The 25,970-nt window shown below is 37.7% G+C and overlaps 2 protein-coding genes across 5 annotated transcripts in view; both read right to left on the reverse strand.

The window, feature by feature from the left end:
- med30 (mediator complex subunit 30) overlaps positions 1-14,918 on the reverse strand; it is a 47,734-nt gene extending 32,816 nt beyond the window's left edge. The window contains exons 1-4 of one of the 3 annotated variants that reach the window (XM_032581637.1): positions 14,793-14,918; positions 14,129-14,334; positions 11,061-11,219; positions 2,427-2,534 (exon numbers count right to left, since the gene is read on the reverse strand). In XM_032581637.1, the coding sequence (XP_032437528.1) occupies positions 2,427-2,534; positions 11,061-11,219; positions 14,129-14,314 (453 nt within the window). In that variant the 5' untranslated portion in view covers positions 14,315-14,334; positions 14,793-14,918. Of the gene's footprint in view, positions 1-2,426; positions 2,535-11,060; positions 11,220-14,128; positions 14,418-14,792 lie in introns of all 3 variants that reach the window. The other 2 variants (XM_032581636.1, XM_032581638.1) reach the window with 2 other exon arrangements.
- A 2,958-nt stretch (positions 14,919-17,876) lies between these two features.
- Positions 17,877-25,748, reverse strand: slc30a8 (solute carrier family 30 member 8). 2 transcript variants are annotated; one of them, XM_032581792.1, is made up of 10 exons: positions 25,305-25,748; positions 23,075-23,235; positions 22,603-22,749; positions 21,114-21,267; positions 20,967-20,994; positions 20,771-20,906; positions 20,575-20,687; positions 19,585-19,690; positions 19,366-19,500; positions 17,877-18,265 (listed from the first exon to the last, which is right to left on the reverse strand). In XM_032581792.1, the coding sequence occupies exons 1-10, from the start codon at positions 25,376-25,378 to the stop codon at positions 18,120-18,122; spliced, it is 1,200 nt and encodes a 399-aa protein (XP_032437683.1). In that variant the 5' UTR covers positions 25,379-25,748; the 3' UTR covers positions 17,877-18,119. The 2 variants fall into 2 exon arrangements, with proteins under 2 accessions (XP_032437683.1, XP_032437682.1); XM_032581791.1 differs by having other exon boundaries at positions 20,771-20,994; positions 25,305-25,747.
- Positions 25,749-25,970: the final 222 nt, after the last annotated feature.

The raw sequence follows: 25,970 nt of genomic DNA on the forward strand, positions 1-25,970 counted from the left end.
ACTGACACGCGGTGTCAGTTTGAAGAAAAGCTCCCAGCACAGCGCTTCGCAGTCTTACAACGCCGCTTCTCTATTAGAGTCGAGAAAAAGCATTTCTGACAGTAAATAAAGCTGAAAAAGCTTTTACGTCTGTTTGATGTCTGACACATGAAAACTGCTCAAAAATGAACACCATAGTCAAGAGAAATAGAGGAGAAAAATCCAGCTATTGCTGCTGTCTTATTAATATTTAAAACGCAGCTAGCTATGATTTCCTTTCTAGGCTCTGAAAAGACATCAGGATCAAAACGAGTGAAAGATTTGGAGGTATACATTCTGTGAAAAATAATGTATTCCTCACGTTACAAATATTTCAGCCAGAAATAACGTAAAATGTGCTTTTGAAATCCGGTTATAACAAGAAATAATATTAGATGATACACAGCTCTACATTACGATGTCACCAGGTGACTCTGAACCCATCCAATCACTGAACAGATGATTAGAGCAGATAAATGTGTGGAGGTGCCAAAACTTTCTCCAGCTGAACAGAACCTAAAGAGGAACGATCTAGAGTCAATGCACAGCTTCAGTTATTACAACTGAAAACCAGCGATCAGGCCCGAAACCTGGGAGTAGTGATGGACTCTGACCTGAACCTCCAGAGCCACATAAAGACAGTCACAAAGTCGGCCTTCTATCACCTGAAGAACATTTCCAGGATTAGAGGACTAATGTCTCGGCAAGATTTACATAAACTCATCCATGGTTTGTCTTTAGTGATATGCAACAGCGTATGCACAGGTCTGTCTAAAAAAAAAATCACACCTCCAGCTGCAGCTGATCCAGAACGCTCCTGCTGGTGTTCTCACCAAAACTAGGAAGACTTTAAAATACTGTTAGTTTATAAATCACTGAATGGCTTAGCACCAGAATACATTGAAGACCTGTTGTTTCAGACTCGTCAGGTCTTCTGGTTCTAGAACTAAACATGGAGAAGCAACACTCAATTTTTATGCTCCACTAATCTGAACTAAATGTCCAGAAAACTTCAAAACAGCTGAAACACTGAGTTCATTTAAATCACAACTAAAAACCCACCTGTATAGAGTTGCTTTTGATTAGTAGTAAATGAAACATTGATCAACTTATTTGATGTGTATTGATGATTTTGATAGAGGCATTTGACAACATGTAATGCTTATCGCTTGTTTCATAATTGGTAACTTTATAATGTTTTTACGATGCTTCCTAAGACAATTAATTCAATTCAAAAATATTCAATTGATCCTGGAAGGAAAAATAAATATAGTTCTAACTCATACTACACAATTTTCTTCCCCCCCAAAAAAAACCTTTCCAGTGACAGTCAAACCTTAATATTGGAGTGGCCTACTCAAAGTCCAGACTTGTGCAAACAGCTAGCATCTGAGCTGGCATCACTTGCCACCATTTCAAAGCAATTTCTCTTTGGAATATGTTGCCATCTGAAATTACATTAATGGCTGTTAAAATCTGTAAAAGAGAATGAATTAATATTTAATTAATGCAATGGCTGAATTTATATTCATCTGTTTTATTTATTAAAATTTTTAATTTAGTTTTTATATTGCTGAAATAGTTTGTGAGTAATGTATTTTGTTATGTTTTTTTGTAATGTTTGTAACGGCTGATTTGTAATTTATTTAATTTTGTTTGTGTCTTATGGAATACCATTATGTCGTTTTGTAATGTCGATAAAAGATGATTTAATTTGGAATGTTTGGCGTGGACTCCTGGAAGAATAGTCTCCTTAAATCCTTACGTAAACACATAAATAAATAGTTTCCTACTCTGCAGTGTATAGGAGTGAGGGACAAAAGCAGTTTGTGTGAAAAGGACAATTAGAAACCCGAACAGAGGATTTGCTTTAAGTTTTAACTGCCACAGAGGAGCCGGGCTCCGTCTCCTGCAGCAGGAGGAAAAAGCCTAATCAAGTTTAATATTGTTCTGGATTATGAATGCAAACCACAAGCCCAGGTGCGACCACCTGCACAGCAACAAAATACACAGACTGCTGAGACTAGCTGAAATTCTCAAAAGAAATAAATTCCCTATTAGCATTTAATAGCATTTCCCTGTAGCCTCCAAACCTCATTTAAATACACAAACTCTATCAGCAGATAATAAAGTTAACCAAGCGAAGCCCCTTAATTCTGCTGCACGTTATCCAAACAACAGCAAGTCGGCCTTTAAGACATCAAATCAATGCTAATGTTTCACACTACCTGCCTGGAAGAAATTTCATGCTTAATTTCCATGTGTAATCTAGAAGATAATGTGGAAACTTTACTTAATTTTTTTTCCCCCTGTAATTACTGCTCACACATTATCTCGTGTTAGCACTGACTGGAAACCCAACCCGCAACACAAACACGGCTGTGCTACCAAGATAGAGAACATAATACCTTGTTGACTTCCAGGATTTCTCTCCTCTCTTCGCTGGTGAGGTGGCTCTGCCCGCCAGATCGGTCCTCATGTTTGGAGCCGTCGTCCTCCACGAAGGGTATCAGTTGCTGGAAAGGAGAGAGCAAACAAAAGTGTGGCTTTACTACTTACTGCAAGAGTAGGAACTGCACTCAGATAACTGACGCAGATAAAGCTGCACCGTTACACGGTACCTATGATGCCAAATTTTAGTATTTCCATTTACTGCTTCTAAAAACAAGCACTTAAAAAACACACAAAAAAAAAACACATATTGCCGGTGTTTTTGGCAATAAATTTATGTCTTTTGGTGTCTGGAAAATGAACCGTTTCAAAAACCTTCAGAATGTAGCGTCACAAATCAGAAGGCACTGAACGTTACCTAGCAACCCCAGCAGAGTTCCGCCCGTCACCTAGCGACCAAAGCATAACTCCAGCAAGTTTGGTCAGCTGGTTTTACTGCTTTATGCGCCATACAATGGCTGCTGGAAAAGACAAGTGTTTTGTTGTTGACTTATCATCCAGAAACCACTTGCTGTAATCTTGACGGTTGTGTAGGAGGCTCTACTTCTGCTTTTCTAAGATGTACTGTCATATAATTACGCGTCTGCAGCCATTTTCACATGCGAGTGTAAACTTTGAGTTAGGGGGCGTGGCCAGCAGCAGGTTATTCGGACTTAAAGTGACAAGAGGCCCTAAAATGGCTCATTCTGTAAGAAACTCAAAAAAGAGACTACATCTCATTATTTAAGAATTATTTTGTGCAAAATATTTCTTATAACCCATAGATTTATGCTCACCTGTCCAAGAAAGCATTATATGTCACCTTTAAGGTTTCATATTTATTGTAATAAAATCTGTTTTCAGAATATCTGGATTTAATCCAAGAATTCAGCATTTTCTTATTATTCTTTCTCAAATAATAAAACAGACTGAGCATTTTATTCTCATGTAAAGTTTAGATAAACATGTGCTCTCATCTCACTCTCAGATACACTGCATGACCTATCAGCTGTCTTCTACTCTGGTTTCCATGAAGCAACAGAAGAAATGGGGATTGAGTGTAAGCTCTCCAGCTCCGGCGGTCTGATTCGCCTCTCTGTGAGAGAAGGAGACAGCGAGTGAGAGATTAATTCATTTTTAAACGCTCTGTGTGCTTGACCTTGTCTGCTTGACACCACCAAGAGGCTGATGTGCAAGAGATTTCAGGCTATGGCAGCATTCTGGGGAGCCGCCTGGGCCGCTGCATGCTTTCTGACGTCATACTGCCCCCTGGTGGTCCAAACAGTGATGGAAGGCGAGAAGCAAGTTTGCTGCACTTTTTTATGAGCTAGATTGTGCAAACTAAAACTAAGCAACTAAATACCTAATTATATCTTTTTGTAAGGGGAAATCATACTGGTTTATGCACACCCTAGACGGCTCCAGTAGGGATTTTACCTACTCTCATTATGCCCATGAATATCATCCTTTGGTGTTTTCTTTTGCTTCTTTTCTTGGACAGATTATACAAATGACGTCAATAAATTATAAAAACAGGCTGTACAAGTTTGGATTCATGTGGATTTTCTGTAATTACACAGGCTAAAACTTTAAATTTGACAAAATAATCCTCAGCAATTTGCAGAAAAACACATTTTGCTTCTGGCATGATCCAGTTGAAAATCTAACATCCAAACTAGTGAATTTAAGGCAAAACTCCAGTATTAAGGCTGAGCTGAGGCTGTCAACACTCCAGATGTTTCACGCTAGCTGGCGTTAGCTTCTCTAAAACCACTTCTAATGTGAGCTTTGGCTTATTTCTGCTGGAGCATCCAGAGTTGTCAAAGTTAAAACATCTAACTGAACGTGAAAAATTCAGAGGCAGTCATTTTTCATTATTCCATCCACTTTGTGCCACCAAGTTTGACAATTGGTACAATTTGACGCTTCAAATATTTGTCCTCTACAGTTTTAAGCATGGGAACCAGAACTTATATTTAGTCTGAGTCCAAATCAAGGGGAACTTTGTAAAAATCTGTTAATAATCCAGAGGGTTGTATTTGTTTTTATTTGATGCCTCAGATAGTAAATGGTTTAGAACCAAACGTTTACTTCAAGTGAACAATTTACTACCATTTTCCATCAAAGACAATGATTCAAAATCTGAGTTCAGATGTTTCCTTTAGACCATTTTAAAACTGACTGAAATCAAAGACTTGCTGTTCATCTCATTTTTGGGGGAGAATTTCTAGGCAGAGGCAAGGTTTAGAGGGGAACGTTGATGTTACTTCTTTACTAAACCTTCCCCTTATTTCTTCTTCTAGCAGGCCTTTAGGATGAATTCACACCAGGCTTGTTTAGTCCAGTTTAACCAAACTCTGGTTGGTTTGTCTAGAAAGTTCAGTTCGTCTGCGGGGCTGTGAATCAAACTGATGTGGACAAAGAAAGCAAACTTTGGTCCACCTAAAAACATAGGATGCAGTTTGAGTGAATCTGTGCATAGAAGCTCCAAAAGTAAAAAGTGGATTATAGCATATAGTGGATTATTTGTATGGGTAAATACAAATAAAACAAACGCACAACTGGCGGAAGAAATGACCCGTGGTATTTTACCAAAGACAAGAGAAATCCTAACGCTAAAATCTGACGCTACTCCATTTTTGTTTACATTTTGGAAAGAAGGAAGTTGCGCTCATTTGTTCTTGCGGGGTTTTTGTGTTGTTTCCTTCACTGGTTCTTGGTGTAGCGCCACCACAGGCGAGAAAGGGAACAGGTTTCTCAAAGGGTTAGCTTTGTTTGACAGTGTGAATTTGAACCACAGCAGCTGAAAATGCAGCAAATATAACAATTTTTCTCCCCAATCGAGTATCTCAGGGTGTTATTTACAAATGAGTGGAAAATGGAAATAGATTGGTGCAGCATCTGAAAGAAAATGGCTTAAATCACAACCTGTTTAAAATGATTTACACTATGCTTAAAAACTAGATCTGTGCCAAAAGAAATCCCACAAGAGCAATAGACTTCTGGTAAGAAAAACACTCAAATATCCAACCAGCAGCTTGTGGAAAGCAACAAAAACTGGTTAAGGTGTAATTTTAGGAGTAGAGGGACTATACGTTGTTTGTGTTTAGAGAAACTCCAATAAAATAAAACTTGTTTATGTATGTATGTATATATCTAAATTACTGACTGGATTGGTATGAAACAAGCTTAGTTTGTACAAGAAAAAACAAAAACTTTACTATAAATACCCCAAAGTTTATGGTTAATTTCAGTTTCGCCTGAAACTTTGCAGCTGCTTGAACCACACGATGACTGAAGCGATCAAACTAAAAACCAGAGCAAGAGTGAAATAAGCAAAACAAGAAAACCTGGAGTGAGGGCAAAATGAACATTTTGTATAATTCACACACTTTTCAAGGTAGGTTTTTCAAAAATGAATACAAATGAACTAAAAATAAAGACTAATTATATAATTTACTACTGTTATTACTAATGTCTTGTAATAGTACTCTATATTCTACAGTAGGGATAAGACAAACTAAAATAAAACAAAATTTTATGTTTTGAAATGTTTCTTACACACACACACCTTATACACCTAACTGGTCAAGGAAAAGTAAAAAAAAATCTTTATAAAGAAAAATTGTTTTGCTAAGTTTTCTCGCATTTAGCAAACAGAAATAATTTTGGTTATTCTAACTAACCAAAAACAAGATAAATTTGGTCTGATCTAACTTCAGATAGCAAGAAAAAAAGTATCTCTGTGTTTAAATTATCTGGTTTCAACTGTAAATACTGTTTTCCAAATTTATGCTTTTAGTCAAACAATAGATTGCTAATTATTACAAAACTGCTATCTTTGATTATTAAACGCTTTTAAGAACAAAACTTTGAAAACACCTCACTGAAATTCAAGCATTTTCAAGGATTTCCAAGAACCCTGAAAAGGTCAAAGTGAAATATTTAAATCTAAACTAAAGAAGAAAGGTGAAACATTTCACCCATTTGGGTTTTAAAAGCACCAATAAAAGATCAATAAAAAAAAACTTTCAACCCTGAGAGTTTTCTGGAAAAACTCGAAATCTAAACTGTGATCTTAGAAGAACATTGACATTGTGTTGGACATTAAACCAAACTATAAGCTGCATCCCAGAAGGAAAACAGTCGTGTTTCTTCATCAGATCACTTAAGAGCAAAACCGATCCACATATTGAATCCTGAGGGTGGAGAGTAGACTCTGGCAAAGGAGCAGGAAGGAAATAAAATGTGCTGAGTACAGCTGAGAAAAGATGGATGCAGAGTGCACTGTGCATGTGAGTCAGAGTAAATGTATGTGCGAGAATGTGCCTGTGTGAGTCATAACCCCGGCCTCCTCGACAGAAAGATGGATGTGGTTTCCAGCCTGACAGAGAGGAATGAGCTAATGAAGTTCTCCAGGTTGCCTCGGTGAGACAAGAGGAAAAGGGCAGAAGCAGAAAAAAAGCGGAAACGGGAGAAAAAAGAAAACAAGTAATAAGAAAATAACAGGGTGAACGGATAAGGAGAGAGGGAAATGAAACAGCTTGACTGTTCGCTGCAGGAAATGACAAGAGCTGCAGTGAACTTGAGCAAGAGTGAAATAGAAGAAAAGGAGAATTTGGTGCCTGGCAGAAAAATGTATGCTCCCTAAACTTTTTCCACCCAACAGCCACAGACTTAAATGTGTTTTATTTAAATTTTATGTGACAGTCCAGCACAAAGCAATGAATAACTGTGAAGCAGAAGGGAAAAGGTTTCAGCAAAATTTGAAAAGTAAATCATGCACAACATTAATTTGACAGATGTATTTAGGCCGGACAATAACAAATTCTGCTGGGCGATAAATTAGTTATTGAGATAAACAATAATATTGTCACTTTGAGACCATTTTTAAGTAAAATAATGGTGATGGCATGAAAATGCATATATTCTTAAAGATCAATGAACTTTAAATTCTCACAAACATATAATACTGGAACTGGAAGGCATTTTAAATATCCAAAATAAATAAACAAAACCACAGAAAAACCAAGTAATATAAATTATGAAGTCTCTGTAAACAAAATTATCTTTAAAAAAGAAAATGGCTTAATTGAGACCAAAACACCAGACTGAAGAGTTTTATCATTCAGTTTTTGGTAGAAAAAGGAAAACAATAAATTATGCAAATAGAAATTATTGAGTTTGCTTTAATTTATCATGTGATTAATTGATTTATTGTTCATTGTGACATTTAATCTTGTTTGAATCCATCAATTCTGCTTTTCTAGAAAACTTCATGATTCAAACTGTATTATAAAGACCAAACAGTGAAGCCAGAAGTGTCCAAACATGTGGCGATAGGACCCAAAAAAGGTCAAGTTAAAAGTAGTCAAAGGACACAAAGATTATTAACATATTTTAAAGTTACATTTCTTGTTTATAAAGTAAATCCTTCTGTAAATTTGTACCTTGATAAATGGAACACTAACCAACATTTAGATGGAAAAATGTAATGTTTCAACAGTTGATTTCTGTTTTTTATGACATAAACACTGAAATGTGCTAGACAAATAAAATTTGACTTGATTTTGACAAAATATTTTAACAAAAGAAAGTTTGTTTTTTGTTTGTAGAAAAGTGGTAAATCATTTTTTAAAAGTGTTTTCTCTTAATATGTGTCAAATTATTAGAAACAACAGGATGTGATTCACATTTCCTAAAAATCTCACTTTATTTAGCCTAGATTAAGAAACTGGTGCGCTAAGTCTGCGTATCAAGCTCTCGAGGTTCGAGGTCTTATTTGCTATAAAATTAAAATGAAAGCAATACATGTGGCTGATAAAGGAAGAATTCTGGGAAGGTTTTTTATTTGCATTATTGCATTATTTTTTAAAAGTGTTTTGCCTCAGTAAATCTGCATAAACTGCCTGGAATGCTGAACCAAATTTGTTGTCTAAAGCCATACAAAATTACTCAAAAATAAAGGTGTTTTTTTTTCTTAAATCAGTCAAATAAAGTATGGCATACATATGGAGTCAGCCCTGTTTAATTTCATCCCCTTAAATTGCACTGCTTTGCACATCTGCTGGCTGAAATGTTTGCCAATTCTGTATTTAAAAACATTGAAGTTTGTAGCTGCAATGTGATGGAAAAGTTCAAAAGGTGTGACATGTCCAAGAAACCGTAAAAATAAAAACTGGCCTGCAGAAAAAGGAGAAAAAGAGCTCATATTGAACAGAAAAAGGAAAAAGGATCAACTAATCATGTGAAGATGGAGAAAGACGGGGGGAAAAGCTGCAGCTAGCGCCAGCTGGAGAGGAAAAGAGCCTGATGTGTGCACTCAGTCCAGCTGTTCATTAAACAGGTCTGCTGCTAATTAGGCTGCGATGAGGTCACACCGCTCGAGTCACTGATTCCACTTCCTGTTTCAGGCAGCCAATAGCGAGCTGCTGTCAGGCTGGCACCTGAATTTTCCCCAGGATGATAAACGACGCAGCCGCTGGGCCAAAGTCAACAACGCTCAGTCCCAGACAAACACGGTGAGCTAAGTTATTGGCTGGTCAGCGCAGCTCCGGGTCTCCAGGGGAAATGAATACACATTTAAATAAAGGTGGAGGAAGAAGGTGGAGGTCAGGCGGCAACAGCAAGAGGAAAATGTCGCCCTCATCGTAGATTTTGATTTAGAGGTGGAAAAACAAACCCCTGTTCAGATATTACTCAACACAAGGTTGGCATTAAACACAAATTTGTTCCAATTTAAGACCCGTCTCCTCCCACATCCTCCATTTTCCCCAGTGGGAGTCTGGATAGGAGGATTAGCTCTGAGGCAATCTTTAGAGATCGGGATGTGACTGCTGCAGCCGCAAATCCAATCAAAAAGCAGCGGAAAGCCACGATGCAGCGTTGCATGTCGCACTGCACATGTGAAGAGCAATCAGAGTCTCTAAGAGAAAGTCTGGGTGTTTGATTTCACATGTACCAAAAGCAAACAAACCTGTGTGTAGACCAGAGCTGAAACAATTAAATGCTATTAACCGATCGTTGAAATAATCATCAACTAACTTAGTAATCGATTAATCGTTAATTGGCGCATACAAACTGTAAAAAAATGCAGTTTGCAGAAGCAAAAATGCATTCAGATTGGTAATTAAGTCAAAACTGTACAAAACACATATACATTTTGCACTTAAGATAAAAAATAAATCTTTTTTGTCAATTATGTGGCATAATTTTAGCTTCACAAATTCTGTGAAAAGTTTTTTTTTTTTTGCTGCAGATCAATCCTTAGCTACAAATAATCAAGCAAACACAGGAGGAATAATGTGTTATTGAATTTTAGGCAATACAATATCTGTTTTTGTTTTTTTTTAAAACAAGGAATTACATTATTTGCATCTTTAATATATTTTTAAATGGTTAAATAAAAATTCTGCAAAATATGACAATTCCTTTTGTTCAAATAATCAATTAATCGTCAAAATAATTAGTGGAATAATCATTCGTTGCAGCCCTAATGGAGTTTTTATTTCTTTAAACAGAGCAGCAGTAGATGGCAACAAGTGGGGGAGGGGAAGCAGTGCAGTTCTGCTCTAAATGTTTTAAGAAAACTCTCTGGTGTCATGTTAAAATGGATAAACCACTGGAACAATAATGGACATTTTTTTGGGTTTGAAAATGTAACTTTTTTCCCTTATCCATCCCATATTTTATCAAGACGGCTCTTTTTTTATTTTTTTTTCAAATCTTGTAATTTTAAATTTTATTAATGCTAAAAGTTAAACTAATTAGATACAGGTTTTTCCAACATTAGCTTTTAGATATTCACTTTAAATTTGTCATGTTTGCCACATTTTCAGATGTGATTGTTCCCAGGTTTTGTCACCTAATTTTAATATTGTATAAAATAAGCTCAAGTAATGATATATCTGCTTAAAGTGCCACGTTTTCTTACATAATAATCGATAGAACAATCGTTGGTAGCAGAAATAGAGTAGCTGTTCAGTGTTGAGCTGCAGTTGCTCCTGAAGGTGGCTGTAATTGGCAGCAGAGCTGTAAAGAGTCTGGAGACGAACGCAGAGCTCGGAAAGATTCAAGACGGTCAGATAAGAACCCCGGGGAGAAAGATGGGTGATTCAGTGAATAGTTCTGTTGGGGTATCCATGTGGTGGCAGCAGCAGAAGAAGAAATTTTACTTCCTGACTTAAACTGAAATTGGGTTTCTGTCACTTTAAAAACTCTTTCTAAATCTCTGCCTTCAGGAAGTCGTCACAACACGGCTTCTCTGTTAACCCAGTAGCAACATTTTTACCAGGGCTTCTCTAAGAAGCAGCTCCTATAATGAGCATAATCAAAGCAACACTCCAGGTTTGTTTTTGATTAGGAAATAACATTATACCATGATGTAAAACTAAAAAAAAAGTTGATTTTACATAACACTGTCCCTTTAAGAGATGAAGCATGTGTTAGATAGGAATAAATCAATAAATCTAAAGCAGAAAAATGAAACTAATCTTGTGTTTTAGGGGAATAAATACATAACCTGAATTATAGAGGGACAAATTTATATATTTTAAATGAAAACTGTATTAAATGTAGTAACTCAATCTGGTGATATTGACAGAACCTCTGACCTCTGGGGGAATGGAGTCCATCCCGGCGCAGTTCTCGTTGCATTTGTCATAGACCAGTCGCAGCTTGCGAAAGAGAACGGAAAGCATCCGTAGATGCTCCTGAAGTTTCCCCAGCCGGTCCTGATGGGTGTTGGGGTGATACGTCACTCCATTGGGTAGCTGAGAAGGAGAAGAGACAGACCTGGTTCATTTATCTGCACTAAAGGATCAAATAAGGCAAAACTGTTGGACACGTTGATTTATTTTAATCCCATAATACCTGAATTTATATCTAATTCTACAAAAAAAATACTTGTTTTTGCTGTCAGATGTTAAAGAGTATAAATTTAAATATTGGACCTAAAATTAGTGTAAATTTAGGTATGATGCTAATTAGATCCACTAGGCACATAAGGAATGAAACATATTTTTCAATCTCAGTTTGATTATTTTTATCGATGTTCTCAAAAAAGACTTTGAAATTGAGGAAAAATATAAGTCTATACTTCAAATGCAGCCAAATTTCTTTGCTGCAAAATCCAATGAGGTGCAAGCCCCTTTTTTGTGATATGAAATCAGTTTTACAAATTCAATTTTAACATATTTTTGTACAATTACTGGTGTTCATATTGTAGTGTTTTAAATACAGCTAGATACTAAAAAAAATCCCTTCACTGCTTTTATCCTATCTGAAGTAAACATAAAAAAATAAACATATCGCATTACGGTATGTACTTGAGTAAATAATTATTTATTCTTTATTTATATTATTCTTCTATAATCTGAAGTAATCTTTTGATTCAAAGTTGCGTAATAAAAGCACATGCACAGAATTTAGTTTCTACAATTTTACATACTGGTATTCCATTCCCTAGTTGCCTATTGTCACTAAAAAGCCTCAAACCCAAAATTACAAATACCTTTGATTTTTGTTTACATGGTGTCTATTTTAATATATAACTAAGAGACATTAGTAAGCCTAAATATATATTTTTATTGCAGAATCTAGCTCAGGGTTAAGATTATTTAATGATTTTATCAGCAAAATTCAATGCAGTTGGCCTAATTCACATTTACTTCCATGACCCATGAGTAGTTCACATTGATCACTCGATTGGTATCAAATCACTTCTAATATTAAGCTTAGAATATATATATCAATCAACATTTGTAGCACTCATACACCAGGCTGGTTGCATTTGTCAAATAAGATGCATGAAGCTAATTAGCTTAGCTAGCATCTGAGGGGTTACAGATCCTACATATTTTGAAATAAACACAACAACAGAAAATGTTGTAATTTAATTAGGCAGCTCAAATCTTCTGGAGCGTGGTCAACTTGCTTATTTAACGCAGCTTCACAGAAAATGTGCTTTTTACAAGATTAAATCCCAATTCAGCATCATCAAAACACCACGGCTGGATGTTTTTTATTCAGGATTATTGGCATTAAACTACAATGGGTGTTAAAAGCAACAATGTATTCTTTCATTGAGAGGATCAACAAGCCTCTGAGGCACCAATGTCTGATTATAAACATCCTACATAACATGAACAAGCCTGCCTGCGGGGCGAACAAGGAGACAGAGAACCAGAGACGAGACGGGAATAAAGAGAGCGGAGGAGAGAGGATACAGGAAGAATTTTTATTAGTAAGACCGTCTGTGATCTAAAGAAACAAATCACAACAATGTTGTTTGTGAATTCTGCTGAGCAAGAAGAATGCTTGTTTGGCTCTGATGCAAACATGCAGCAGGAAGAGCACCTTGGAGGACGATGGAGACGTTCAAGTTGACCTCGACTTTCAAAAAACTGAAAACTGAATGTGGATTCAGGGAAAACTGAGCAACAACCAAATAACTAAAAAGAATCAAGCGGAGATGAAATTAAGACATCAGCGTGCCCTCAGAGAAAAGGACGACGACTATTCTTGTAAACAGAGATGGGTAGGAACTAGTTACATTTACTAGTGTAAAAATGTGCCAGTTACCTTCAAAGAAAGAGCAAAAATGTATCACATAAACCTAAAGTTTATGCCCCTCTAATTGTTTTGATATTATAATTAAAACTCTGTTTTCAGCTACATCTTCATGGGAGAAGAAGTGGAGGTGGTTGAGGAGAATAAATATGTTGGTGTTCACCTGGAAAACAGACTGAATTGAAGGGACAGATTAGGCAATACTGAAAGTTTTTTCATAAGGAAACTTCGATCCTTCCGTGTTTACAACCTGATGTTGCACAGATTCAACAGCCTCATCTGTTCTGGGACTACTTTGGAAGATCTGGAGTTGGTGAAAAGAGATGCTTCATAAAAATCAAGAACATTTGATTTTTATGAAGCATACGCTTCATGAGTCTGCGTTAGAACAACCATGTCTTCAGTCAGAGGCTTCTCTAGATATGTTGTAACAGAGACCGCTGCAGGAGATTCTTCCTGATCACAGCCATCAGCATCAGAACCTTGTGAAGTACAAATTACAATAAAATTTAATAATTAGGCCAGAGTGGTGATTATTATTATTATTGTGTCAAATGAATTGGCTTTTTGTATGCCTAAACGTATACAAAAACTCATAAAACTTGGCGGATGCATCAGGCCTGTGTGACAATTACGTATTATAAGTCCAGGAAAAGTGATGGTTGGACGAACAGACGGACTGAACTTTCAAACAACAGCATTTTTTCTCTAACTTTTTAATTTAACTCCATTATCTCCATAATGATAATGTGGAAGATGCTTAAAATATTTTAAACTAGGGATCTTCTAATGTACCAAAGGTGACTAAATTATTACAAGTTCTGCTTTATTCCTGTACTTAAAAAAAAAAAGTACATAATTTTGGGGTCGCACTAAGCCAAGTTGTCATCGTCATTTGTCAGAGTGATATGAGCATTTATTTAGGTAGAACCACTGGACAAATATTAAAGAACATCTAATCCATAAAGTTTTTACATATGACTGTCACATGGACAGTGCAACAGCGGCTAAAGTTCAAAATAACATCTCTACTAACTTATAGAAGCTCTGAATCCTTGAAAGCAAATTAGAAAGGAAAAAAAAAGTGACTCATGAGCAGGTAGAAACAGACCTGCATGTTCCTGAGTAGCTGAAAGATCTCCATCGTTCTGAGGACGATGTCTTGGACAGTCTCCTGGCCGATGCGACACAGCGAGGAAGTGTTGACATCTCTGGCAGCCTGGGTCTGCTGCTGCTGCTGTTGTTGGGGCGGAGGAGGCTGACCAACGAAAGGAGGCATTAGAGGAGGGGTCGTCATGGAGACGGCAGGTCAGGATGCTGAAGGAGGAGAAGGAGCAGCAAGTGTGGGTCCGGGTGGAGTCTCCTTTAAGGCTGATCTACATCAGCACACCTTTACATTCCTTCAATAAAAGGAAAACTCAATCCATATTACTGGTTTAATTGGAAATAGAGGGCATTTTACATCACTATGATTAAAATACAAGCAACTCTACAAGTTTAACAGCTGTTACACACACTGATCGTTACAATAAAAGTCAGACATTACATTCTAAACAAGTTTTACGTCAGTTAATAGCTTTAAAATGCTATAGTGGACTTTCAACAGCCCCTTGTCATAATAAGTAACAGAAAGAAATTGTTGCCTAAGCTAACTCAAACCATACAACTTCATTATCGTTTGCTTTAGTGTGCTTAAACTGACCCGACGCGACCATAAACGCAGCATTTTACTGAATATTGATGTTAACAGCTAATTAAACGACGGGTGATATTACCTTTGACGTGGTAATTTTTCTCTTTCGTTGACATTTTATGCCCTGCAACAACAAACAAGCTTCTCTTGGGCACAGCTGCTGCTAATTGTATCTCAGTATCGCGAGAGTACGTTGTTCCAGAAATCACGCAGTAAATTCCAGAATAGGTGCGCCGCTGTCTTCCTTCTTCTTCTGGTTTCCTTTCTTCGTTTTCTTTCTAGTTATTTTTTCTAGATTTAGTTATCACATAAAGTATTATTCTCTAATATTGATGATAGATTCCATATTTTTTCCCTGTATGGGAAAAAATGTCTTGTTGAAAAAGCATTGCGCACTGCATATGTGCTTAGGTTAATCTTGACGTATTTATTAAACAGAGAAACAGCGCCCCCAGCTGGTATGTCATTTGTATAACATTAATCGCCACACATGCTAGAGAGCTTGGCACCAGATTTGATTTCTCTATGTCTGCGACGCCGCCATATTGGGAGGGTCAACTTGTCGTTTTTCAGTATTCAGTACAGGGACTGAAACATTTCTACAATAGTGACTGCATACTGAAAATATTCTTTGTATAGCCAAAAAATGAATTTAATTATATTTTATTGTATGAAACAAAGCCTTGAGGAACTCCACTTGTGATTCATAATTGCCAAAATGACACAAAGTAATTGAGGTCTGCTGACTAAGATCTGGACTAATTTAGCACAATACAGTAGAATGCTACAAACTTATTCAGTCTATGAATATCTGCTATGGGGTTTTTCTTCATGGAGCATGTTCTCCCTGTGCATGCGTGGGTTCTCTCTGGGTACTCCACAGTCCTAAATTCTCCCTAGGTGTGTGTGTGTGTGTGTGTACGTGTGTGTGTGTTGGTGTGTGTGTGTGGGTGTGTGTGTGTGTGTGTGTGTGTGTGTGTGTGTGTGTGTGTGTGTGTGTGTGTGTGTGTGTGTGTGTGCATGGTTGTTTGTCCTGTATGTCTCTGTGTTGCCCTGTGACAGACTGGCGACCTGTCCAGGGTGTACCCCGCCTCTCGCCCGGAACTTAGCTGGAGATACCAGCAACCCTCCTGACCCCATTAGGGACAAGGGTGAACAGAAAATGGATGGATGGAGAAAGATTTGTTTTGTGGCTTGAAAAGTATCCTATTGCAGAATTCCTATTATTAATTTAAAGTTCACCCTTTAAAATTCTGTCATCTGACAAGAGTTTGTGTCATCAAAACCTGAACTGTTTGTTTGTTTGTTTGTTTTTTAGAAATTGGCTTTTACAATCTTGCTTGTGTTGCCACAACTTCTTAATAAAAAAAAATAAAAAAATGAAGGTTGACTTGAAACAAAATGCATGTTTTCCTTCGCTTCCTGAGCGATCGATTCCCTGCAGGCTGATAGAAAATAGGCAGATTTTTAACGGGTTGCTGGGGTCAAACCTCAATGAGGAAAAAATTTGCATCAAAGATCTTCATCTATCACAGGCAGAAATCTCATCATTTTCACATTTGCACATCTCATCACCTCTGCTCGCCTCAGACAGTATTCTGTACATCAGTGGTCCCCAATCCCCAGCCTCCCCCCCAACCCCCCGGGCCCGGTCCGCGGACCGAGGAGGCTTTAGCTGGATACCAACATGCAGAAGCATTATCTATTGCCAAGTCTTGACCGATCCACAAAAAGGTTGGGGACCACTGCTGTACATGAAAGAAAGCAGCTGCTTTTACCTGCAGCTTCGAAACAGATAAAACTGGAAAGAACTTCACTGTACAGCATCAGTGCTGCTGCAGTCTGAACAAACACCTACGATATATCCAGATAGAATAATAAAAACAGGAAACAGACTATTTTAAAGTCAAAAATAACCTGGAAATTAGCTTTACCGGTCATCACTTTCAAGAAAATGGAGTAGTAATTATTAGCTTAAGGGGTATCAGCACTAAAAGGGATTATCTTTGCACTCTCTAGTGCATTGCTCATGCTTTAATTAAATATGTGGCTCCTCCAGGGAAATACGCTGGAAAGAAGAGAGAGCAGTGAGTTACTCTGAGGGCAGCTGCATCTTAAGTCCACTCAGCTCTTCAAAGCACATTCACTTGAAAGAGCCTGGATTAGAGCTAAATATTCAGTTAATGGGCAGTAAAATGATGCAAAAGGGCATTTACTGTACTTAAACTGTTGGAATCACTTTAATATTTCAATTTTATGCAGCAATAATTTTAGTTTTCCCTCATAGTTAGATGGCATGATGAACAATTAATTTGAATTTTAGTGTTGACTGAGTGGATCAAATAAAACATTCAAATAACTTTTGTAGTTTAAGTTTTACAAATGTAAAAAAATACATATTTTCTCTTTAAACCACATGTATCAAACTCGAGGCCCGTGGGCCAAATCCGGCCCGCCGTAGCTTTTTATGTGGCCCTGTAAAGTCTAGACTAAACACTAAATGTGCTTAAATATTACTTTATGAATCAAATCAATTGAGTTTTTATCTGTTTACTGCCAAATTATATCAATCAGTCCCTCCAGTTTTTTGCGAATTATCGTGGAAATTCAAGCACAAATCAACAAATCGCCCAATTGTTTTGTACTAATAATTGGGAGCTTATTGCAAATTTTTCTCAAAAATTGTCAAAGATTTTACTTGTACTGAACAGTCGCTTCAATTTTAATTTATGTCATATTATAGTCCATAATCTATCCAGTGAGTAATAAAAAGTTGCGTCTACCAACATAAATAAGCGCAAATATCCAAATATTTCCAAATTAGTACCATAAACACTTTGAATTTTATTGCAAAAAAATCACAAAAATTATCACAAAATCCTGACGGGACTGAATAGATGTTCAATATTGTTGAATTTTAAGAATTCATTGATACGTTAACCGTGTGTGAACAGGTTTTATCAATACATTCTGGCACAACCGGCCCTTTAAGAGCATTCAGGCTCTTGATTTGACCCAAAACTAAAATGAGTTTGACACCACTGTTTTATACAAACTGCTATCATGTTAGCACATACAGTGTCTTCCAAAAGTATTGTGTTTACTTGTATTCAGCACCTTGACTCAAAACATTTAAGAATCAGTAAGCTCTAAAAGACACTCAAAATTAAAATTCAGAAAGAAGAAAAGAACAAATTAGAGTTTAATGTAATTTTTCTTTTGCAATGAGTCAAACTATTGTTTTCTTTACAGTTTGTGCCATCCTAATTGTCATTAAATACCCACAATTATAGGAATTAGTACAAAGTGCACATAACATACAGTAACATAAGTTTGTCTGAGACGCTGCAGTAAAAGAAAATCTTTCCCGGCCGTCCTAGTAGCTATGGAAACGAGTCTCGTCGGGTTCCTAGTTTTTCGGATTTTCACACAGCGTACATCCAGGCTTCAGGTCAGCCTGCCGCTCCATTTGAATGGTAATGGAGTGGAAGTTGTAGGAGGAGAAACAGGCCTGGGTCATTTCCCTCAGGACGGTCTGAGCATCAACCGAATCATCTGGAGAAACAGAGAGACAGAAAACACCACTTATAATTTACTTATTCTACGTCTAACTGAAATGCTGTTAACATCTAACGTGAAGAGACCAATAAAACCGATGTTTATTACAATAAACACATTTTTAAATTTTATATAAAGGCATATTTTAGTTCGAAAAAGCAAAAATGTGACTAGGTGGCCTTTTTATTACGTAGGACTGGACAACATGGCTAAAAAAAAGCTTGGTTTCACAATATAATTGTTTCTTATCAGTCAATATTGATAATTATTAATTGTTTTTTGTTGTTGCTTTAAACAAACTGATGGCGTGACTTCCCTGTTTTATCCACAGTTTTCACTTCAACCCGCTGTTTTTTATTTTTAAGCAGTTATGAGGCGCAGTGGTGGAATCTAAAACTTGTACTGTAGCAGTTACTCAGCAGGTTGTTGCTAGGCAACCAAAGAACGTGCACGTTGCTAGGTAACCAAAGGGTGATTGAGTCAGTTGATTCCACCAAATGACTCACTAGCTTAAGTTGAGTTAAGCCTTTACAGGGTTAAAGCAGGGGTCTCAAACTCCAGGCCTCGAGGGCCGCAGTCCTGCAGGTTTTAGATGTGCCACAGGTACAAAACACTGGAATGAAATGACTTAATGACCTCCTCCTTGTGTAGATCAGTTTTCCAGAGCCTTAATGACCTAATTATTCTATTCAGGTGTGGTGCAGCAGAGGCACATCTAAAAGTTGCAGGACTGCGGCCCTCGAGGACTGGAGTTTGAGACCCCTGGGTTAAAGGGTTAAAGCCTTTACTCTGCTTATATCTCCCGGAATGCAGGGCGGTTCAGTGAAATTACTGAATATTTTATCAGATGCATCATCTATCAATACTGATCCCATGTCGAATCTGCTATATGTTATTGATTTATTCTCCAGCTATATTATTATGTATTGTTTTTAACCACAATGTGAAAGCAAAGGCAAATTTACACATGCATGTGTGGACAATAATATTACAATGACTATTATTATTATTACTTAGATAGGCCAATTAGACCAAAACAACTCAAATCTAATTGAAATACAAAACAAGCTTGGAAGTAAATGACTGATTTTTCTCACCTATTGCTATGTGTGCAGAGAGAACTGCCTGATTCATGGTGAGCGCCCAGATGTGAAGGTTGTGAACTGCTTTGACTCCGTTTACAGTTAACAAACGGTCTCGCACCTCACTGTACCTCACCCCCGATGGCGTACCTGGGAAAAACAACAAAGGCAAAACTAAGAGAAAATGATCTATATCTATGATAATATGTACTAAAAGTATAGTGAAGGCCTTACCCTCCATTAGAACAAGAAGGATGTCCCTCATGATGGTGAAGGTGGTGCATAGGACCAGAATGGAGAACAAGAAGGTACAGATCGGATCTGCGATTTTATATTCTGGCTGGAAGAAAAAATATCAAAAAGCATAACATAATAAATAGCTATGTAATAAAATGCTACGTTTTATTTTTTTAAATAAATAAATAAGATTTCTCTTTTAAGCAGAAAAGCAAATTATCTTTGTGAAATCCTTAAAAGGGCAGCTGCAAAAAAAACACAAATCTTTTGTTTTGGACTGGAGACCATTCCAAAAGCAGGAAGTGGCTCATGGCCTTTTTAGGGCATTCTAAAACTTTAGTTACTTGCAGTTACTCAGCAAGTGGTTGCTAGGCAACCAAAGAACGGGTGAGTTGCTAGGTAACTCAAGCGCTAGAATCTAAAACTAGCCGAAGAAATGACTCATGGACTTTTACCAAACGCAAAAGAGAAATCCAACAGCCGCTAAAACCTGACGCTACTCCATTTTTGTTTACATTTTGTGAAGAAGGAAGTTCCGCTCAGTGTCTTCTTCGGTGGTTTTTGTGTTGTTTCACCACAGGCAAACAGTGCAGTGTGAAAGTGGATCATCAGCCGAAAACGTAAAAAATGTTCTAATGTTGGTTCCCAATCGAACTGAGTCTGCCGGACTGTCAGGTGTGAAAACACCCTAAAACACCCACCTGTTCAAGATTATAATTGAGTTTAAATAAAAACTTTATGAAAACCATTAAGTAAGATCATTTAAGTAATTTTCAAAGATATAGTAGTTTCACAATGAAGCAGGAAACAAACATCTCTTTTTAAATAATAAAATAAGACTTGAGATGAGGGAAAACTTACATATTTTTATATTTCAGACATTTTAAATATCCATTTGCAGTTTCTACCACTATGTAACAGCCATCTACAGAAAACAAACTCTTTAAAGTCGAGTTTGTGTTTGAGCCCAAATACAAAATAAGATACCTTGAAGAAGATGATGATGGCACTGACGAGCACGCTAACACTTTGGAGAAGGTCTCCCATCACATGCACAAAAGCTGCTCGCACACTTGCATTCGCCTGCTGAGCCCTCTTTCCTAACGCGTATAAAAATAACGGACATCCACATCATATTACGCCATTTTAGTGTCTCAATGATGTTGCTGTTCTTCGATCATACCGTTGCTTGCATGGTTTTCTTCCATGTCTATGCAGTCATTTGAATAGATGTTGTTTGGGGTCTGAGTCTTTTCTTTTCCTCTCTTGGGACTGTGACTGTGGCCGTGTGACGCGAGTCCGCCATGACTGTGTCCGTGTGACGCGAGTCCGCCATGACTGTGTCCGTGTGACGCGAGTCCGCCATGACTGTGGCCGTGACCCGACTGGTGAAGAGTTAAAGCCATTCTGTTGGAAAATAAGGAACAATTTCAATCAGCGCTTTAAGAAATGCTGTTCTTCAACCTGTCAAAGAACATTTATTGAATACATTAGCATAAATAATAACATTCCTCCATTTTACTCACATAATGTTGGCCACCACTGCACAGCCTGAGGTAATGAGCATCACATGGCCCTCGATCTCGTAGTCATCATGGACGATGCGCTCCACAGCAAGATAAACCAGCACTCCTGTGACGACCCAGATGGTGAAAACTGACAGCAGAGCACCCAAGATTTCTGCATGGACAGCAAAACAAACAAAGATATCAGGAGAGAATTCACCAGAAAACATAATCAAACATCGACTGAATGGCTAAGGGGCAAAAAGTTGACCTTATTTTACCAGGTAGTTGCTTCTAGTCTAACCTAAAGTAAAGTTTCTTATTAAAGTGCATCAATTCTCTTTTTGTTAATGGAACATTAATTTGGCTGGTAGTGACTGAAGATTCAGCCTAAAACTGGATCTGGAGATGCTGCTACTAAAATGAAATCGGTGCAGGATGAAAAAGATGCTAGCTTGTTATTATCAGCTAGTTTATAACCATGAAGTTAATTAACAACATGCAACTGTTGCGGAAATTTTTCTTTGACAAAGAGTGAGGAAAAACTGTTTCAAATGCCAAAGAACCAGAGAAAGAATATATTCTTAATCAAAGATGCTAACTTGTCATTATCAGCTAGCTAGTTTATAGCCATGAAGTTAATTAACTACATGCAACCAGCAAGCTAACTTTCCATCCACCCTCTTAAGACATTTGGGCCATTTAGAAAAACATTTATACACCTGGAATAAAAGTAAACTCCATACAGAAATAGCTTGAGGAATTCATAACCAGGACCTTATTAATGCAGCACAAGTGTACTAACAACAGCATCTATTAAAGAAGCTAGCATGTAGCAAATTAGTAATCTATCTTGATTCTTAGTTAACAAGCATTTGACTAGAAAAAACAGCAAAAAAGAAAAAAATAAAGATTCGTGGCATCGTTCCAGTAGCAGTATCTGGTCATCTCACAGTCACGTGTGTCCCCAAGATACCTGCACAAAAGGTTAACTGACGTACAACTGCAATCACCCTGGTAGAAAATGTTTATATAAAATGTAGAAAATATGCAAGAGAGAAAGGAAATGGAAAGGTCAACTGACATTTCAAAAACAATGGTTAATTTACTTGGGAAGCCTCAATCACAATGTATAATTAACACACAAAGTATTTAAAAGACAAAGTTAGCTGAGAGAATTTAATATATTTATATACTTATTTATTTATGTTTATTAAATAAGGGTACTGAAGACAGGGTAAGTTAAACCTCAATCCAGTTAGCTAGCTAGTAGGAATTGCTAGCTAGCAAAGTAGCTGCTGGCTAGCCAATAAATACTATAGAAGTCATGCAACCAGCAAGGTCTATTGTTAGCATGTAGATAATTAAATAAATGCTAGTCACAAAATTGTGTTTTCATATGTACAAAGAGTGTGTGTTGTGTTGTTGTATTAATAATTTCTAACTAAATGTTGTTGGAAAGGAAACATTGGCCAACAGATGCTGTTGGACCCGGCCTATGACTCGGTACCTGCACGATGCCAGCCGTAGCTGAGCCTTTGTGTGGCAGGTTTAGAGGAAAGCCAGAGGGAAAACAAGCTAATGACAAAGCTGGCTAGGTCAGTCAGAAGGTGAGCAGCATCCGTCATCACTGCGAGGCTTCCTGCCAAATATCCTCCTGCAAAAAGGAACAATTTAAACAATTACTAAGGGTCTGTCTCCATTAGCGTCAATATTTTGCAACTCTAAAGTTTTCAGTTGCATTTGACCTCTTTTACATATGGTAACCGGGTATTTTGGAGAATGGAGAAAAAGCAAAGAGAAAAGACAGAAGGTGGAAATGTAATGAAAAGTTGAATAAATAAAATGAGAATAGAACAGAGTGAAAAAGAATAAAAGGATGAAAGCTAATGGTCAAAATTAACCGGTATTGTCAGAGAATGCCGAGAAAGATTTAGAATGAAACTAATAAAGCAAGAAAAGGAATTTAAAAAATGACTTACCAGCAATCTCGCCTATCATGAAGAGCAGACAGACGATGGAAACTACGTACAACCTCCTCCTGGCGACCTTTTTCTCCGTCTCTCGGTTCTGCTGAGCGAAGCTGTTATCGTGACAATGCTTGAAAGTCCCATCCTTCTGCAGTTCTTCATGGTTTGGCACACTGTGTATAGCGAAAAGAATGATAAATTCAGCCCCAAGAAACAGAGATGGGGACGATTTCATTAAAACGATGGAAAAACTACAACCCCAAATGTCCAGAGAGAGTCCAACTGGTGATGGAAATGATCTTCTGAACACACCGGACTATAAGATAGTGAACCTGCACCAACCGCTGCCATACTGATGAGGGGAAACAAGGTTGGCTCCTCATGCAAAATATATTTTTACACACGTCAATGACTAGTTTGGTAAATTGATAGGGAAAAAATAATTATAACCAGCATTTCAGGACTACAGAACATGTTTAAAGGAGACCCATCATGCTTCCTTAAACAGGTTAGGATGTTTCTGAGATACACAAAACGTGTTCTGTTCTTTTTACAAACAACTTATTCTTAGATAATGAGATTTGCTCAGTTCTGCCTATTCTGAGCTATTTACAGAATGAGCTGTTTTAGGGGCTCCTGTCACTTTAAATCCAAATAATCTGCTGCTGGCCGAAAATGGCTGCAAACAGATGTACAGGGACGGCTGGTGTAAGTGGGCTAGTAGGGCTAAGCCCTCCCTGACATTTACAATAAAGTTGTTAAAATAACTACATTTTATAAATAATGTATCACATTTTGTTAAATTTTCAACAAACTTGGTGTTAAACCGCCTGGTGAAAATCTCTGGGTCTTTCGGAAGGGCTAACTTCTGACAGCCCCATTCAGCGTTACTGATTGGCTCAGAGTGATTGACAGGCGTCTAGCCACGCCCCCTCGGTTTGCGGCTCATTTTGGTTGGCCCAGGGCCACAGGATTCATCCAATCAGGATGGACTTTCCTTGAGCTCCAGTGTGTGTGGGCGTGGCTTGCCGTAAACTGAGAAGGAGCGATGGCGAGCAATGTTAGCATAAACGAGGTGGATTATTTATCCTTTTTGCGTCCCAGAAAAGTGAGTTTCTCTTTAAATACGGTAGGCCTCATTTAAAAATATATTGTATCTGGTTTCATTTTATCAGTGTAATGGTGTCCAGTGTTGGGGAATTAATGCAGGGAAATTAAATTGGGACCTCTGCAGAGGCTCTATGCAATTGGTCTTTGGCAGGGGTCTCAAACTCCAGTCCTCAAGGGCCCTGCAGTTTTTAGATGTGCCACAGGTACAAAACGCTGGAATGAAATGACTTAATGACCTCCTCCTTGTGTAGATCAGTTCTCCAGAGCCTTAATGACCTAATTATTCTGTTCAGGTGGTGCAGCAGAGGCACATCTAAAAGTTGCAGGGCAGCGGCCCTCGAGGACTGGAGTTTGAGACCCCTGGTCTTTGGTATGTTTCCATGGTTATCTATAGCAGGTTTTCTCCTTATTTTTCAAACTGGATGGGTCTCTCATGGAATTAAAAAACAAAAGAAAAAAAGAATAATATATATATATATATATATACACATTAGCCCACCCTTCAAATATCACCACCACTGCAATCGAATATCTTTGAAAAGCATTAGCAGAGTCTCCTGCACAACCAACAACACTGCAGCAAGTGGTCTATATTTTTACCTTTTTGTAAACTTTTATTTCTCTTGCTTTTATTTTATTTGTTCTTCCTCTAACTCATGAAAAGCACTTTGAATTGCCTTGCTGCTGAAAATCTACTATATTAATAAATTGACCTTACCTGAAGGTGTTTAAGAGGGTGTGCAATATTACCAAATCTGGTTGCGATTTTATTTTTGAAAGATTTTAAAGCGTTATTGTATTCAGTATCCTTATTTAAGCTTATTAGATTGACTTAATTACAGTTTTATGAGGTTGAGACGATTAAAAAGACCAATTATGTAAAAATGTAACTAACTCAACATCACAGCCCTTAAAGCTGAATGATGATCATTTCCCCTAATCAAATAAATCGGTTGATCAACAAGATAATTAAATGCAGGTTTGCGTACAGATCCCACATCAGTGCCGTGAGGAAAACTCTAAATCACATAAGAACACGAAATAAATAAATGAAAACAAGTCAGAAATCGCCTCTTTTTGCAGTTTTCCCTCTTTAGAAATCACCGATATTCAATATAAAAGTTTGCCTCACCTTCCCGGGAGGGTGTACGCTTTGCTCTGCTCTGCCAAAATGTGACGTCTCTCCGGATCCTTGCTTTTGAACATCACTGGAGGGAAATATCAAACCCAAATTTCTAGTGGAAAAAAGAAAACCTTTCACAGATTCAACTCCGCTTTTCTCTGGCTGAAGCTTTGCTGGCTCTCCACACGCCGATTGCGAATATTTGCACCCATCCTACATCGTAATTAGTGCAAATAACCAACGCAGCCGTGTGCAAATTGCAACCCGTCTGAAGAGGGAGGTGGTCGGGGTGGGAAGAGGTGACGGTTCGACGTTGGGAGGATGCAGAAGTTGAAAGCTCATTGCAACAAAAACTACCAGGGGAAACACTTGTGCAACTAAGTTGACTCTTTCTTAAAGTGGAGAAACTGGTGGTTGCAGCACCGACCCAAACTGGCCGCTTCACGCAGCGCCCCGCAGCAGCAGCAGCAGCGGCCGGCACTCGGGGGTTACGCAACCCGCTGGAAGTGCCGTGTGCCGCGGATTCCTCGTGCGGAATCACGTGGTTCATCCGTGGATCCCCACACCCCGAGTCAAAGTTATCTCAGATTAACTCTGTTGCTGGAAGTGATGGGCATTGTTCTGTAAAAACAGCTTTCCTGGTACGAAATGTTTGGGTCTTAGTTGAGGTTTTTT

The sequence above is a fragment of the Xiphophorus hellerii genome, chromosome 13, assembly GCF_003331165.1.
Source record: "Xiphophorus hellerii strain 12219 chromosome 13, Xiphophorus_hellerii-4.1, whole genome shotgun sequence".
Lineage (NCBI taxonomy): Eukaryota > Metazoa > Chordata > Actinopteri > Cyprinodontiformes > Poeciliidae > Xiphophorus > Xiphophorus hellerii.

Excerpts from the sequence above, each read along its gene's own strand:
- slc30a8 (XM_032581791.1), bottom strand. The coding sequence starts at position 25,378 with ATGTTCAAAAGCAAGGATCCGGAGAGACGTCACATTTTGGCAGAGCAG. Across the intron at positions 20,995-21,113 it reads GCAGTGGTGGCCAACATTAT|AATGGCTTTAACTCTTCACC; the intron begins GTGAGTAAAATG and ends ATTTTCCAACAG. Across the intron at positions 19,691-20,574 it reads CCATCATCATCTTCTTCAAG|CCAGAATATAAAATCGCAGA; the intron begins GTATCTTATTTT and ends TTTTTCTTCCAG.